The sequence below is a fragment of the Thalassophryne amazonica genome, chromosome 13 (assembly GCF_902500255.1).
Source record: "Thalassophryne amazonica chromosome 13, fThaAma1.1, whole genome shotgun sequence".
In the NCBI taxonomy this organism is placed as follows: Eukaryota; Metazoa; Chordata; class Actinopteri; order Batrachoidiformes; family Batrachoididae; genus Thalassophryne; species Thalassophryne amazonica.
The window spans coordinates 38,860,492-38,875,454 of NC_047115.1; the positions used below are offsets into that span (position 1 = coordinate 38,860,492).

General features: G+C 43.0%; 1 protein-coding gene across 2 annotated transcripts in view; it reads right to left on the bottom strand.

The window, feature by feature from the left end:
- zgc:171482 (zinc finger protein) overlaps positions 1 to 14,963 on the bottom strand; it is a 288,673-nt gene that overhangs the window by 118,379 nt on the left and 155,331 nt on the right. For both annotated transcript variants that reach the window (XM_034185159.1, XM_034185158.1), the window contains one exon: positions 5,738 to 5,900. In XM_034185159.1, coding sequence (XP_034041050.1) covers positions 5,738 to 5,900 — 163 coding nt within the window. The remainder of the gene's footprint in view (positions 1 to 5,737; positions 5,901 to 14,963) is intronic.

The window sequence follows — 14,963 nt, forward strand, 5'->3', positions numbered from 1 at the left end:
GTTCCCTGACACCACCAGGGTTACTGGTGGTGTCTTATGTGTGATTAGAGGGAGCAGGGAGCCATCTAGTGCCCGCACCTGCACAGGTGAAGTAAGCGCCACCAGAGGGAGCCCTGCCTCCCTGGCCCATCTGCTGTCTAGCAGATTCCCTTCAGAGCCCGTGTCCACCAGTGCTGGGGCCTGAAGGGTTAAGTCCTCATAAAGGATTGTAACTGGGAGTCGTGTGGCAATATGGGTATGTCCCACGTGAATGTCTTGGCCCACCCCTGGCCCAGTTTCTAGGGGCGGGCGTTGATGTTTAACTGTTCGGGGCAGTCCCTCACTTGATGCTCTATTGAGCCACAAACAAAGCACGCTCCGCGGACCAGCCTCCTCTGTCTATCTGGTGGCCTAAATGTGGCCCTGCTCGTGTCCATAGCTTCATCAGCAGGGGGAGCTGTAACCACACGGAGCGTAGAGGCCGTGGAGCGTGGGGTGGGCGGAACTCGGTCGGAACCGGAAGGGAGAGGGACGGCGCGTGCCCGGCCACGCCCTTCGTCTCGTTCCCGACGGCGTTCTTCTAACCGATTGTCTAATCGTATAGCGAGATCAATAAGCCCGTCTAAATCCCGCGGTTCGTCCTTAGCCACCAGGTGCTCCTTCAGGACCAACGACAGTCCGTTTACGAAGGCGACACGGAGGGCAGTGCTATTCCAGCCGGACCTTGCAGCCGCGATGCGGAAGTCGACTGCATAAGCAGCTGCGCTCCGGCGCCCCTGTCTCATTGACAGCAGCACGGCTGAAGCGGTCTCTCCTCTATTTAAGTGATCGAACACTGTTCTGAATTCCCTCACAAACCCATCATATGTCTGAAGGAGCCGTGAATTTTGCTCCCAGAGCGCTGTAGCCCAAGCGCGTGCCTCACCGCGAAGCAGATTAATCACATAAGCTATCTTACTAGCATCAGTCGCGTACATGACGGGACGTTGTGCGAAGACGAGCGAACACTGCATAAGGAAGTCCGCGCACGTCTCCACACAACCCCCATACGGCTCTGGAGGGCTTATGTATGCTTCAGGGGAAGGTGGGAGGGGTCGTTGAACGACCTGTGGAACGTCACTGTTGCGCACAGGATCGACAGGAGGGGGAGCCGCAGCAGCGCCCTGAGGGCGCGCTTCCACCTGCGCGGTGAGAGCCTCCACCCTGCGGTTAAGGAGGACGTTCTGCTCGGTCATCAGATCCAACCGAGCCGTAAAAGCGGTGAGGATACGCTGCAACTCACCAATCATTCCTCCTGCAGACGCCTGTGCGCCCTGCTCTTCCATTGGCCGTTCAACAGCCGGTTGACGCCCCTCGGGGTCCATGACGTTGGCCGAGATATCCTGTTGTGAAAGTGTAGGAACACGGACCCACAACAGGGGGCGCAAATGAACGGACAATGGAGTAAGTCAAATAACAACTCTTTACTGTTGTGAATAAGCACAACAAACACGGCGAATTACAATAATAGAAAAGAAGTCAATTCACAAAATGTGTCACGTGGGCAGGCTCGAAGATAAGAGACGTCTGTCCAAAGCAGAACCGGAACCACACGATTTCCTCCGCCACCGAACCCCGGGAATACTGGAGCCGCCAAGTCCCGAACTCCCAGGTGGCCACTGCCTCCGCTTGTCGGATCTGGCACTGCTGGCGAGGAACAAAAACAGTTAGGTGTGGGTGCGTTTGCACCCAGCAACACGTATGGTGGTAAATCACCTCCACCTCTCGTCGGAAGAAAACAACACAATATCTGTTATCCAAACACACAAAGCAACAGGTATTCCTGTCAGGAAGACAATATAGTCGGCTGAGAACGTTACCTCCTCGGTAGAGCGATATCTCGGCAAAGAGGTGGAGATGTCGTCTTGCTGATATACCACTGATGATCAGATGATTGGTGACAGCTGACATAGGTGATAAGTGACAGCTGTTACCCCGGCTGCTCCTGTGAGGCGGCAGCACCCTCTGGTGCCTGGAGCCCGCACTCCAGGCAGGGTGCCCTCTGGTGGTGGTGGGCCAGCAGTACCTCCTCTTCAGCGGCCCACACAACACATTGAGAAAGATAGTTCTTAAACTGCTGGACTATTTTTTCATGCAGTTGTTCACAAAGTGGTGTTCTTTGCCCCATCTTTGCTTGTGAACGGCTGAGCCTTTTGGGGATGCTCCTTTTATACCCAGTCATAACACTCACAATTAGTGTCCTCAGTTCCCAAATGCTCATTGAGTGTTGTTAGAAGGAAAGGTGATGTAATACAGTGGTAAACATACCACTGTCCCAGCTTTTTTGAAACGTGTTGCAGGCATCCATTTCAAAATGAGCAAATATTTGCACAAAAACAATAAACATTATCAGTTTGAACATTAATATCTTGTCTTTATGGTGTATTCAATTGAAAATAGGTTGAAGAGGATTTGCAAATCATTATATTCTGTTTTTATTTACATTTCACACAACGTCCCAACTTCTTTGGAATTTGGACTGTATTTAGTTTTGCCTTAGTTCCTGTCTTGCCTGTAGTTTGTTTCCTTATTGCTTGTTGTATTACATTTGCATTCTTTCACTCGTAGTCCCGTTACTTCAGTCGTAGCTTAGTTTTGTTTTTCACATTTATTGCATTATGCTTTAGTCACTGGTTTTGGTTATTATTTATCTTCAATGTTTTTATCTGGATATGTTCCTTCAGTTATTTATTGCATTCTCTGTTTATCATTTATTTTGTGTTGTCCTTCATTGCTTCAAATGTATTCTCTGGTCACTGGTTGTTTTATTGTCATTTTTGTCATTTATTTTCTGCTCAGCTTGTATTCTGATTTGCCATCTCATTGTCGGTTATTGTATTTACCTTTATACTTTAATCAGTATCAGTTATCTGTTCTAGTTTTGATTATAATCACTGATCATCTTGTTTTCCGCTTTTTAGATTAGTCACGTTATTTCCTATTTTTTCCCTTTTGTTCACGGTAATTATTGTTTGTCGAGCACGTCACGTTTTGCAACGTTGGTTTTTTCCATCACTTATTTATCTTGCACCAGTTCGCTTTGCTTTTGTCTCACTGCACCCTCTTGCACTTACCTTTGTCTTCTCCAGTCACACCCCCTTTCAGAGCCTTCCACACACCTGCACCTCATTACACCTTGATTAGTCTGCCCCTTATTTAAGCCCTCACAGTTCCACTGCTCACCCCCAGATTACTGATTTCATGTCACTTCCAGCCTTTGTTCCAAGCTCTCCTTTGCCCTGTTTTTACCTGCCAGATTTTGACCTTGCTTTGTCCTAGACCTTGAGTTTGTCTTTGCCTCTGATTGTCTCCTCGCTCTGTATATTGACTTGTGCCTGTTTGTTGAGCCACGCCTCAGCCTTACAGCTGTCTGTTACCATTGCCTCGCTGCTGGACCACCTGTGTACCGACTCCTTGCCTGTTTGGACCATTAAACCTTTTTCTTATTCCATCCCTGGTGAGAGTTTGCATTTGTGTGTGCCCATTTTGAGGCACCCTAATGCTTTGCCTGACACAAACTGCTTTCACTTATCATGTGTCTGAAATGTATGACAAAAAAACAGCCAAACACACACAAAAAACAGTATGTGGCACTAAATCGTAATGCATGAACAAATTGCAAAATACTGTCAATAAACACACTGCTGAAACTTCCCACCACAGGTGTTGCGTTACGCATTGATGGCATAAAATACAGCAGAGGCGTTGAGGCACTTTACTACACATTTTATACTATATACTATATTTTTTATAGTATATGCTGACATTGCCACCTGATGTGTGAACATCTCATTGACACAAACAGATGTATTTTTATGCTAAAGAGGCCTAAGGAATTGTCTATCTTAAGTCATTGCTGGTGTTTATCGGGAAAACATATTTTCATATACAAAAATTGAAGGTAAAATGCACCAAAACACAGTATGTAAAATCATTTAGATTCATACTTCTTTTTCTGTGCTCAATTTGTACATATCAGGTCATTTCTGTAGGAAGGCAGTGGTAATGTCACCGTTAACAAGATGACAGATCAGCCAAGTGAAAACAAAGTGGTAAGTTGTCTATTATTTGTTAAGTGTTTTTGGGCATTAAATGATGTGCATTCGGAATATGCATAAAAAAGTGCACAAAATATAGTGCTTAAGTTTTTGTATCATATCATATGAAACACGTCATGCGAAAATGAATATCAAAGTGAGGCATCAAACTGGGACTGAAATACGAGGTCTGTCCGTAAAGTATCATACCTTTTTATTTTTTTCAAAAACTATATGGATTTCATTCATATGTTTTCACGTTAGACAAGCTTGAACCCTTGTGCGCATGCGTGAGTTTTTCCACGCCTGTCGGTGACGTCATTCGCCTGTGAGCACGCCTTGTGGAAGGAGTGGTCCCGCCCCCTCGTCGGATTTTCATTGTCTGGAAATGGCGGAATGAAAAAGACTTTTTTTCCATCAGAATTTTTTCAGAAGCTGTTAGAGACTGGCACCTGGAAACCATTCGAAAAATTTATCTGGCTTTCAGTGAAAATTTTACGGGCTTCACAGAGAATAAGGACTTTAACTACAGGTTTAAGGACCCCTTTAAAGGACGGTCGGTGCGCCGCGCTGCGAGCTGCGACGACGCGGCACAAACCACTGGATCATTTCTAAGCTGATGGCTCTGTGGATACGAGACCGTCGTGTGCTCTTTCTCTGGTTATCACAAGACCTGGACATCAGCCATTTTCCGGCAGATTTCACTTTTAACAAGAGATTTTGTCATGGAAAGCCACGCGGAGGCTTCGCACGTCACGACCGATTCGCTGATGAAGCGAGACAAAGGAACACCTCCGTTTCGGCGTGTTAGAGGACAAGTTGGGACATGTCCAGCTCTCCACAAGTTCTTTTATACTCACTCGACTGGTAAGCACTGAAAGCCGAGATAGACAAAAGTGAAATCTGCCGGAAAATGGCTGATGTCCAGGTCTTGTGATAACCAGAGAAAGAGCACACGACGGTCTCGTATCCACAGAGCCATCAGCTTAGAAATGATCCAGTGGTTTGCGCTGCGTCGTCGCAGCTCGCAGCGCGGCGCACCGACCGTCCTTTAAAGGGGTCCTTAAGCCTGTAGTTAAAGTCCTTATTCTCTGTGAAGCCCGTAAAATTTTCACTGAAAGCCAGATAAATTTTTCGAATGGTTTCCAGGTGCCAGTCTCTAACAGCTTCTGAAAAAATTCTGATGGAAAAAAAGTCCTTTTCATTCCGCCATTTCCAGACAATGAAAATCCGACGAGGGGGCGGGACCACTCCTTCCACAAGGCGTGCTCACAGGCAAATGACGTCACCGACAGGCGTGGAAAAACTCACGCATGCGCACGAGGGTTCAAGCATGTCTGACGTAAAAACATATGAATGAAATCCATATAGTTTTTGAAAAAAATAAAAAGGTACGATACTTTACGGACAGACCTCGTAGTTGAGCATCGTAACACCATCACTGTCAGATCTGTCAAGATTTCATATGGAAGAAGATGCAGACCAACCAACAACAGAACATACTGACTGACAGTCTGTCACTGTATGACTCATTAAGGTGCTATACAACTGACAGCACTTCAGGTCAGGTACAATAATGGCCACAAGACGCTGCATGGATGTGATATTTCCGAGTCTATGATGTCAGCCTGACATTTTGTTGCATCTCAGGATTCAAACCTGGATGAAGATGAGGAGAGTACCTGTATTTGTAGGACTGGTCATGGGCGGTTCTCCCAGAACCAAGCGGACTCTCTTGGCGTGGGTTTTGCCTTGATAGTGGTACTGAGCCACAACGGCTGACGTGAAGAACATGTTACACAAGGTACAGCACTTGTTCCTGTCTACGTCCGTCTCTGCACAGTCCTATAGGACAGCAAATACAGGGTGAAAGTGAGAAGAGAAGACGAGGCAAACGCATTACAGGGAAGGACACAGGTTAAAGGAGGTGAAAAGGAACACAGAGGGGTAAAGGTGAAAAAGAAGGAATGATGAGGAGAGAGAGAGATGAATATGAAAACACATTGGCAGAAATGGAAAAAGAAGCACTTTGCACTCAGCAGGCTTTGTCTCATTCCTACAAAGAGAGGACTGATCAAATATTCATCGCTCCCTGGGCTCAGACGCAGGCTTGGCCCTTTCACCGCGGCTGGTTCACTGCTAACGACGACTCCCCACGGGAGGCAGAACACCAACAAAAACCACCAGCTGCCTTAACGATGCACAAAAATGCTCATACTAGCACACACAAATCTGCAAAAACAACAAACAAACGTCATACCCTGTTCATCAGGGAGCTTTTTGTTTTCAACCTCTCACTGCGCTGACTGTTGTCTTAAATTATGAAATTCCATCCCAGTTCACTCATGTTTCAATAAGTTTCAACACCAAGTTGTGCAACTCGATTGTAATGTTTTGAAATTTGTTTCGAAACAGCTGGCAAAGTATTTGAATTGAGGAACCATTTACAACAGCAAGTAATGCCTTTTGATTTGGAGTACAGAACAATGTTTTCAAAACACAGGTGTGAGAAATGTTTCAAAATATTCCATGGTAGTTGTTTAAGTTAGCAATCACTAATTTGGAGTACTGGTGAAACTTTTCATTCCATCTCCAAGCTACACATTCTATCCATTCTTTACTTCCGGTTTTACTTTCCCATTCCATTGAACACGTTGTTCTGTATTTGCCCATACGCTGTTTCGCAGTTGTGAATCTCGCGCCGTCTCATGTTGCGTGACTCATGCGAGAGGTCGGTTTCAGCAGAATTCCTGTTTAGGGCATAATGTAAACCCACCTCATGACGTATGCACAACAAGACAACATCAGGGCACAGCAGAAGTTCATCACAGGTGCTACACCTCTTCTAGATAACCCTGTGTCATCATCATAATTGCTCAGGAACTTGCTGAATCAGCACCATCCACATCCTTGCTAGCCATTGTTTACATGGCTTTGAAACACCAGAACTCTGCTGGCACTGCGAAGCCTTCTGTGAAGCGCAGGAGTATTATGGGAAAGTTAAAGTACCAAATGTAGTGGGCATCGTGTGAGTTCAACCACAGCTGTTTGTCGTTTTTATTTATTTATTCAGTATCCACTAGCAGCCGATCTGCTCTGTGTAAGCCTCATCCCGTCAGATCTCAGAAGCTACACAGTGCGGGGCCTGGTTAGTACTTGGATGGGAGATCTCTTTGGAACACCAACGGCTGTGTGTGTTTCTCCAGGTTACACTGGAGTTGCCTCAGGAAGGGCATCTGGTGTAAAACTTGTGCCAAATGCCAATGTGGATCTATCTGTATCTGCTGTGGCGACCCCAAACAAAAAACTGGAGCAGCTAGATTACCTAGATTTACAGAATTTGACAGTATCTCACTAGGCATGCTGACAAAACTCGCAATGTCAACAAAAAGCACAACCTGTTTATTTGATCCTATACCAACAAAACTGTTTAAGGACCTGTGGCCCACTCTTGGGCTGAATGTGCTGGAAATTATTAATCTTTCTTTAACTTCTGGATCTGTTCCTAAATGTTTCAAATCTGCAGTGATTAAACCATTACTTAAGAAACCTAATCTTGACCCTAGTGTATTGAAAAACTATCGGCCCATATCAAATCTATCATTTTTCTCTAAAATTCTGGAAAAAGTGGTGTCACGGCAGCTCGTAGACTATCTTACTGAGAATAATCTCTTTGAGCCACTGCAGTCTGCTTTTAGAAAATATCATTCCACAGAGATGGCTCTCACTAAAGTGGTGAATGATCTTCTGCTTACAATGGATTCAGACACCACTACGGTTCTGTTGCTGTTAGATCTCAGTGCTGCATTTGATACAGTGGATCATCATATTCTACTTGATAGGCTGGAAAATCATTTTGGGATTACTGGGAGTGCCCTTGCATGGCTGACATCATACTTGACCAGTTGTTCTCACTGTGTTTTGTACAGTAACACTACCTCTAACCTTAGTGACATGAAATTTGTGGTTCCACAGGGGTCTGTCTTAGGCCCCCTGCTTTTCTCCCTTTATACAGCACTACTTGGGCACATATTGCGGCGTTTTGGGATTACCTTTCACTGCTATGCAGATGATACTCAGTTATACATGCCAATAACTGCTGGTAATCTCGTTCACATAAAATCCTTAGAAGATTGCCTTGCAGCAATGAGAAGTTGGATGTCTAGAAACTTCCTACTTTTAAACTCTGATAAGACTGAAATGATGGTTCTTGGTCCAGTGAGACATCGGCATCAGTTTGACCAGTTAACGCTCAGCCTCGGCTCGTGTGTCATACATCACACTGACAAAGTGAGGAACCTTGGGGTAATTTTTGATCCTTCGTTGTCCTTTGGCCTCCACATTAGAAATATTACTAGGACTGCTTTCTTCCACCTGCGAAATATAGCGAAGATTCGTCCCATCCTGTCTATAGCTGATGCTGAGACCCTGATCCATGCATTTATCTCTTCTAGATTGGACTACTGCAATGTTCTATCTTCTGGTTTACCGCAGTCTAGCATTAGGGGTCTCCAATTGGTTCAAAATGCTGCAGCCAGACTTTTTGACACGAAGCAGAAAGTTCGACCACATTACACCCATTTTGGCATCACTTCACTGGCTTCCTGTCCCAGTGAGATCAGATTTTAAGGTTCTGCTACTAACCTATAAAATTATTCATGGACTGGCACCCTCCTACCTAGCTGACCTAATTAAACCTTACGTACCGGCCCAGGCTTTACGTTCTCAGGGTGCAGGACTACTTTGTGTCCCAAAGGTGAATAAGAAGTCTGCGGTTCACAGAGCTTTCTCTTATCGTGCCCCTGTTCTGTGGAATGATCTCCCTGCATCAATAAAACAGTCAGATTCTGTGGAGACTTTCAAGTCCAGACTTAAGACGCACTTATTTTCCCTTTCATATGGCTAGCATACTGGTACAGTTTTATTTTACGCTTTTACTCTTTTAATTCATTTTATTAGTAATTGGAGCGGGCCGCGGCCTCAACTTACCTAAATTCTGGGTCTTTTAGTGAAGTTTAGGGCTAGTGGCCGGCGATCACCTTAGTATTTCTCTGTTTTTCTTGTTTAATGCTGACAAATTATACAGTATTTCTTGTCTTTCTGATGCCTGATTCTGTTTGTTCTCTCTGTTTAAGGTACAGCTCCATCCAGAGATGGGAGTTGTGTTCGTGTTGGCGATCCTCCTGTCCTGTGTGCCAATTGCATTTCTTGTATATTCGTCCGTGAATTGTTCTGTGAATTGTTCTGTAATTTATGTTTTGTAGCATGGCCCAAGCAGAGGGTCACCCCTTTGAGTCCGGTCTGCTTGAGGTTTCTTCCTCAGAGGGAGTTTTTCCTTACCACTGTTGCTCTGGGGGTTGGTAAGGTTAGACCTTGCCTGTGTAAAGCGCTTTGAGGCAACTCTGTTGTGATTTGGCGCTATATAAATTAAAATAAATTGAAATTGAAAAATTGAAAGGAGCTGAATGGACAAAATTCAGCATCCACTAACCATTCAGCAGGTGGCAGACATGTCTATGGGATGTCATAACCAAGTTGTTTATTTCAATCAATCGGGTACATCAAAGTTTATCAGATGACACACTGTCTGTCCTCATTATATGGTATTTTAATTTGGCGAGTTACAACATTATAGCATTTACGGTTATTGTCTACAGAAACTGGATGGGGTGCAGTAATCCACTCCACTCACCAAGTTTTGTTGCTGTTAACCCCTATGCTGGTATCAGTGCAGGGAATTGCAAACTCTCAGGTCTCTATTGACAATGGGTGCATAACACGTGAAATAAATGTTTTTGGGGTGTCTCACTGACACATTCCTATTTACACAGCACTAAATTTCAGCACAAAACAGGGTGCTATGTGCTTACGGGCTCGATTAAATGTCCGCATTATTCATGGGCATGCTGTGGGCATACCCTGTAGTCAACCAATCAGACTGGTACCTGCCACTACCTTAAAAACACAACTGCACCAAGTGTTTTCACATTGCAATTAAGAGGGCACATTGAGAAGTGAGGTTTACAATGAAGAAAAAGATCTGCATGCACAAAGTGTGTAAAATCAGCGTGGCGGGGAGAAAAGATATATTGTTAGAAGTTATAGCAACGATCATGAGAGTTGTAATAACACCAGTAGCATTCATTATGCATAAAGATTGTTTGCTGACTGTGGAGCTGTTTCAGCTGACCTTTGAGAGGGACCCCACACTCATATTTCTAAATGAAAGGAATTCCAAGGTGCACTGCCTGCACCAATCAAAGGTAAGTTAAAAACTGGTCACTGTCTCAAAGTGGAAATTTGCTATCCTTTGCTTTGTCTTGCACACTGTCATGTTATGCACACATGCAGTGAGACTTTTTCTGTTAAGGTTGGATTGTGTGATTAGTGTTTGTAATGTGTTGGTTGTGGCCCTTAACCCTCTGGGGCCCATGGATGGCCCTGCACATTGAAGTTGACTTTTTATATCTCTCTTAATATGATTGTTATGTGATTTCTTAGTGACAGAACATCACAGAAATTTTGTTTATTCACTTCCTGAAACTAAAAATTTTCAGCTGCAATATCCTATATATATATATATATATATATATATATATATATATATATATATATATATATATATATATATATACGAGGTCTATTAGAAAAGTATCCGACCTTATTATTTTTTCAAAAACCATATGGATTTGAATCACGTGTGATTACATCACACATGCTTGAACCCTCGTGGGCATGCAAGAGTTTTTTCACGCCTGTCGGTTACGTCATTCGCCTGTGGGCAGGCTTTGAGTGAGGAGTCATCCACCCGCTCGTCGATTTTTTTCATTGTTTAGGAATGGCTCAGAGACTGTTGCTTTGTTTGATAAAATTTTTTTCAAAACTGTAAGGCACAACTGAGTGGACACCATTCAATAAATTCAGCTGGTTTTCGTAAAAATTTTAACGGCTGATGAGAGATTTTGGTCTGGTAGTGTCGCTTTAAGGACGGTCCACGGCGCCTGACGGCGATCTGCGCTTCGAGGCGGCAGCGTCTCGCCGTTTCAAGTTGAAAACTTCCACATTTCAGGCTCTGTTGACGCAGTAAGTCGTCAGAGAACAGAGAACTTTCAGAAGAAGTCGGCATGAGGAGTTTATTCGGACATTCCATTGTTAACGGTCATTTTGTAATGAAAGAACGTGCGGGCAGAGTCGCATCTCGGGCTGGACCCGACCGCGGGGGGTCGCGGCAGGAAAAACACCTCCGTTGGAAACCTTAACGGGCAAGTTGGAACATGCCCAAGCTGTTAAACAATTTCTCAGTTACTCACTTGTTGAAAGCCATTAAAAGCCGCCTGAATTCTACAAATGGTTTTCAACACGGAGGTGTTTTTCCTGTCGCGGCGCACACAGATTTGCCGAGTCGTCACGGAAACGACTCGGCGAATTTGCGCGCACGTCTTTCATTAAAAAAATGTCCTTAAACAGTGGAATGTCCGCATAATTCCTCATGCCGGCCTCTTCTGAATCTTCTCTGTTCTCTCACGATGTCCTGGGTGAATTAAGCCTTAAATTAGGATGTTTTAAGCTCGAAACAGGCCGACGACAGCGCCTGGAAGCGCTGCAGGACGTCCCGCTCCGTGGGAAGTCCTTACACCGACAGAAACACCCCATAATCTCTCATCAGCCGTTAAACTTTTCACAGAAAACCATCTTAATTTCTCGAATAGTGTCCACTCGGATATTCCTCACAGGTCCAGAAAAAATTTTGATAAAGCAACGCGCGCCGTCTCGAGCAGCGTGTGAAACAAAGGAATTCAGCCGAGAGGGCGGGACCACATCTCACTCAAGGCCTGCCCACAGGGAAATGACGTCACCGACACGCGTGAAAAAACTCACGCATGCGCACGAGGGTTCAAGCATGATTGGTGTAATCGCATGTCATTCAAATCCATATAGTTAAAAAATAAAATAAAAGGGTCGGTTTATTATCTAAGAGACCTCGTATATATATATATATATATATATATATATATATATATATATATATATTATATATATATATATATATATATATATATATATATATATATATATATATATATATATATTTATATATATATATATATATAATATATATATATATATATATATATATATATATATTTTTTTTTTTTTTTTCAAGGTAGCAATGATATTTTTGTTGCATCAGTTTTCATAAGACTTTAATCATCCAAAAAAAAAGAATAAATCAAAACAGAAGATATTTACCAAACAGGTAATTCCAAAATATACTGTTTTGGAATGTCCCAGATCTCCTCCATGTAGTACACAGCAGGTGGTGCTGCTGTACTGCATGGCAAATATTTTATTTTTTTACATTATTATACATTGTTTTAAAATATTTTTCATATATTGCACGACTTTTGTAATCTAAAGACTTTGGTAAACCCATTTCTAACATCCAAACAGTTTGTCCACATGAATAAAAATGTATATTCATTGATAATTTAAAGAATTTCTAAAAACACATTTCATATTTTCAGCATTAGAGCCAACTTTTATCTTTTACACAGTGTTCTAGAAAATATATGTCTATCCTTAAGAAAGCTGGGATTGTTCTAAACATTTTGAGATGCAACACCCGGGCATTATACTACATGTGGTTTGCCTGACCACATCTAATATTTAGACAGACACATCCATAGAGGTGCAGACAATGACAATGTATGTTTGGTGTTTAAAGAATGTGGCTGCTAGGTATGAAATCCATAACTACTGTGCATCAGGAAAGTATTCACAGCGCTTCACTTTTTCCATGTTTTGTTATGTCACAGCCTTATTCTAAAATGAATGAAGTCCATTTTTTCCCACAAAATTCTACTCACAATACCTCATAAAGACAATGTAAAAAAGGTTTTTTGCAAATTAAAATAAATATGAAATTATGTGTACATAAGCATTCACAGCCTTTAGTATGACTCTCAAAATTGAGCTCATGTGCATCCTGTTTTCACTGATCAGTCTTGACATGTTTCTACAGCTTAACAGGAGTCCACCTGGGTAAATTCAGTTGATTGGAAATGATTTGGAAAACCACACATCTGTCTACATACAAGATCCCGCAGTTGACAGTGCATGTCAGAGCACAAACCAAGCATGAAGTCAAAGGAATTGTCTGTAGAACTCCAAGACAGGACTGTCTTGAGGCAAAAATCTGGGGAAGAGTACAGAGACATTTCTGCTACTTTGAAGGTCCCACCGAGCACAGTGGCCTCCATCATCTGTAAATGGAAGAAGTTCAGATCCACCAAGACTCTTCCTAGAGCTGGCTACACATCTAAACTGAGCGATTGGGGAGAAGAGCCTCAGTCAAGGAGGTGACCAAGAACCCAATGGTCACTCTGTCAGAGCTCCAGCATTCCTCTGTGGCGAGAGGAGAACCTTCCTGTAGGATAGCCATCAGAAAGTCAAACTTTTTCAATTTTTTTTTCAATTATTTTCATTTATATAGCACCAAATCACAACAGAGTTGCCTCAAGGCACTTCACACAGGTAAGGTCTAACCTTACTAACCCCCAGAGCAACAGTGGTAAGGAAAAACTCCCTCTGAGGAAGAAACCTCAAGGAGACCAGACTTAAATGGGTGACCTTTTGCTTGGGCCATGCTACAAACATAAATTACAGAACAATTCACGGACGAATATACAAGAAATGCTGTTGGTACACAGGACAGGAGGGTCGCCAGCACAATACAACTCCTATCTCTGGATGGATCTGCACCTTAAACAGAGAGAAAAAGCAGAATCAGGCATCAGAAAGACAAGAAATACTGTATAATTTTCCAACATTAATCAACAAGAAAAACAGAAGAAATACGAAGGTGATCGCCAGCTACTAGCCCTAAGCTTCACTGAAAGTAAAATTAATTAAAAGAGTAAAAAGCATAAAATAAAACTGTACCAGTATGCTAGCCATACGAAAGGGAAAAAAGTGCATCTTAAGTCTGGACATGAAAGTCTCCACAGATTCTGACTGTTTTATTGACGCAGGGAGATCATTCCACAGAACAGGGACATGATAAGAGAAAGCTCTGTGACCCGCAGACTTCTTTTTCTCCCTATAGACACAAAGCAGTCCTGCACCTTGAGAACGCAAAGCCCGGGCCGGTACGTAAGGTTTAATTAGGTCAGCCAGGTAGGGAGGTGCCAGTCCGTGAACAATTTTATAGACTAGTAGCAGAACCTTAAAATTTGATCTCACTGGGACAGGAAGCCAGTGAAGGGATGCCAAAATGGGTGTAATGTGGTCGAACTTTCTGTTTCATGTCAAAAAAAAATTTTTTTTAATGTTGTCATTATGGGATGTTGTGAGTAGATATTTGAGGGTAAAAATTAATTTACTCCATTATGAAATAAGGGCGTAACATAACAAAATGTGGAAAAAGTGAAGCACTGTGAATATTTTCCGGATGCACTGTATGTCAGGTGCAAAACAGGCATGATGTTGGCCATGTGGAAGGTAGGCCCATAAATGTATAATACCTTATGATATTATACATTTATTTATTTTTTCATGAGCCATGAAAAATAAAACTATAACAATACCTTGGATTAATTTTTACAAAAGCACAACAACGCCAAAAAACAAGAAACCTATTCAGTACCATGTGCTCACAACTTTCCCCTGTGTTCCGTTGTGCTCACACCGAGCACTGTCGCTGTCTGCTCGTCCTGGATTTTCTTCCCTCCCCCTAAGCTCCCTTTCTTTGTGTTTCCACGTCCCTTCTATCATCTCCTTTTCCTTGTTCCTCAGTTTTTACACCATTGCTCTCTGTCTCTTCTCCAAATGGTGAACTGGAGGAGAGAAACTTTGGTTGTGGTGAAGAGTGTGTGGTCATTGAATTGTGTTTGTGTGACTTACACCTCT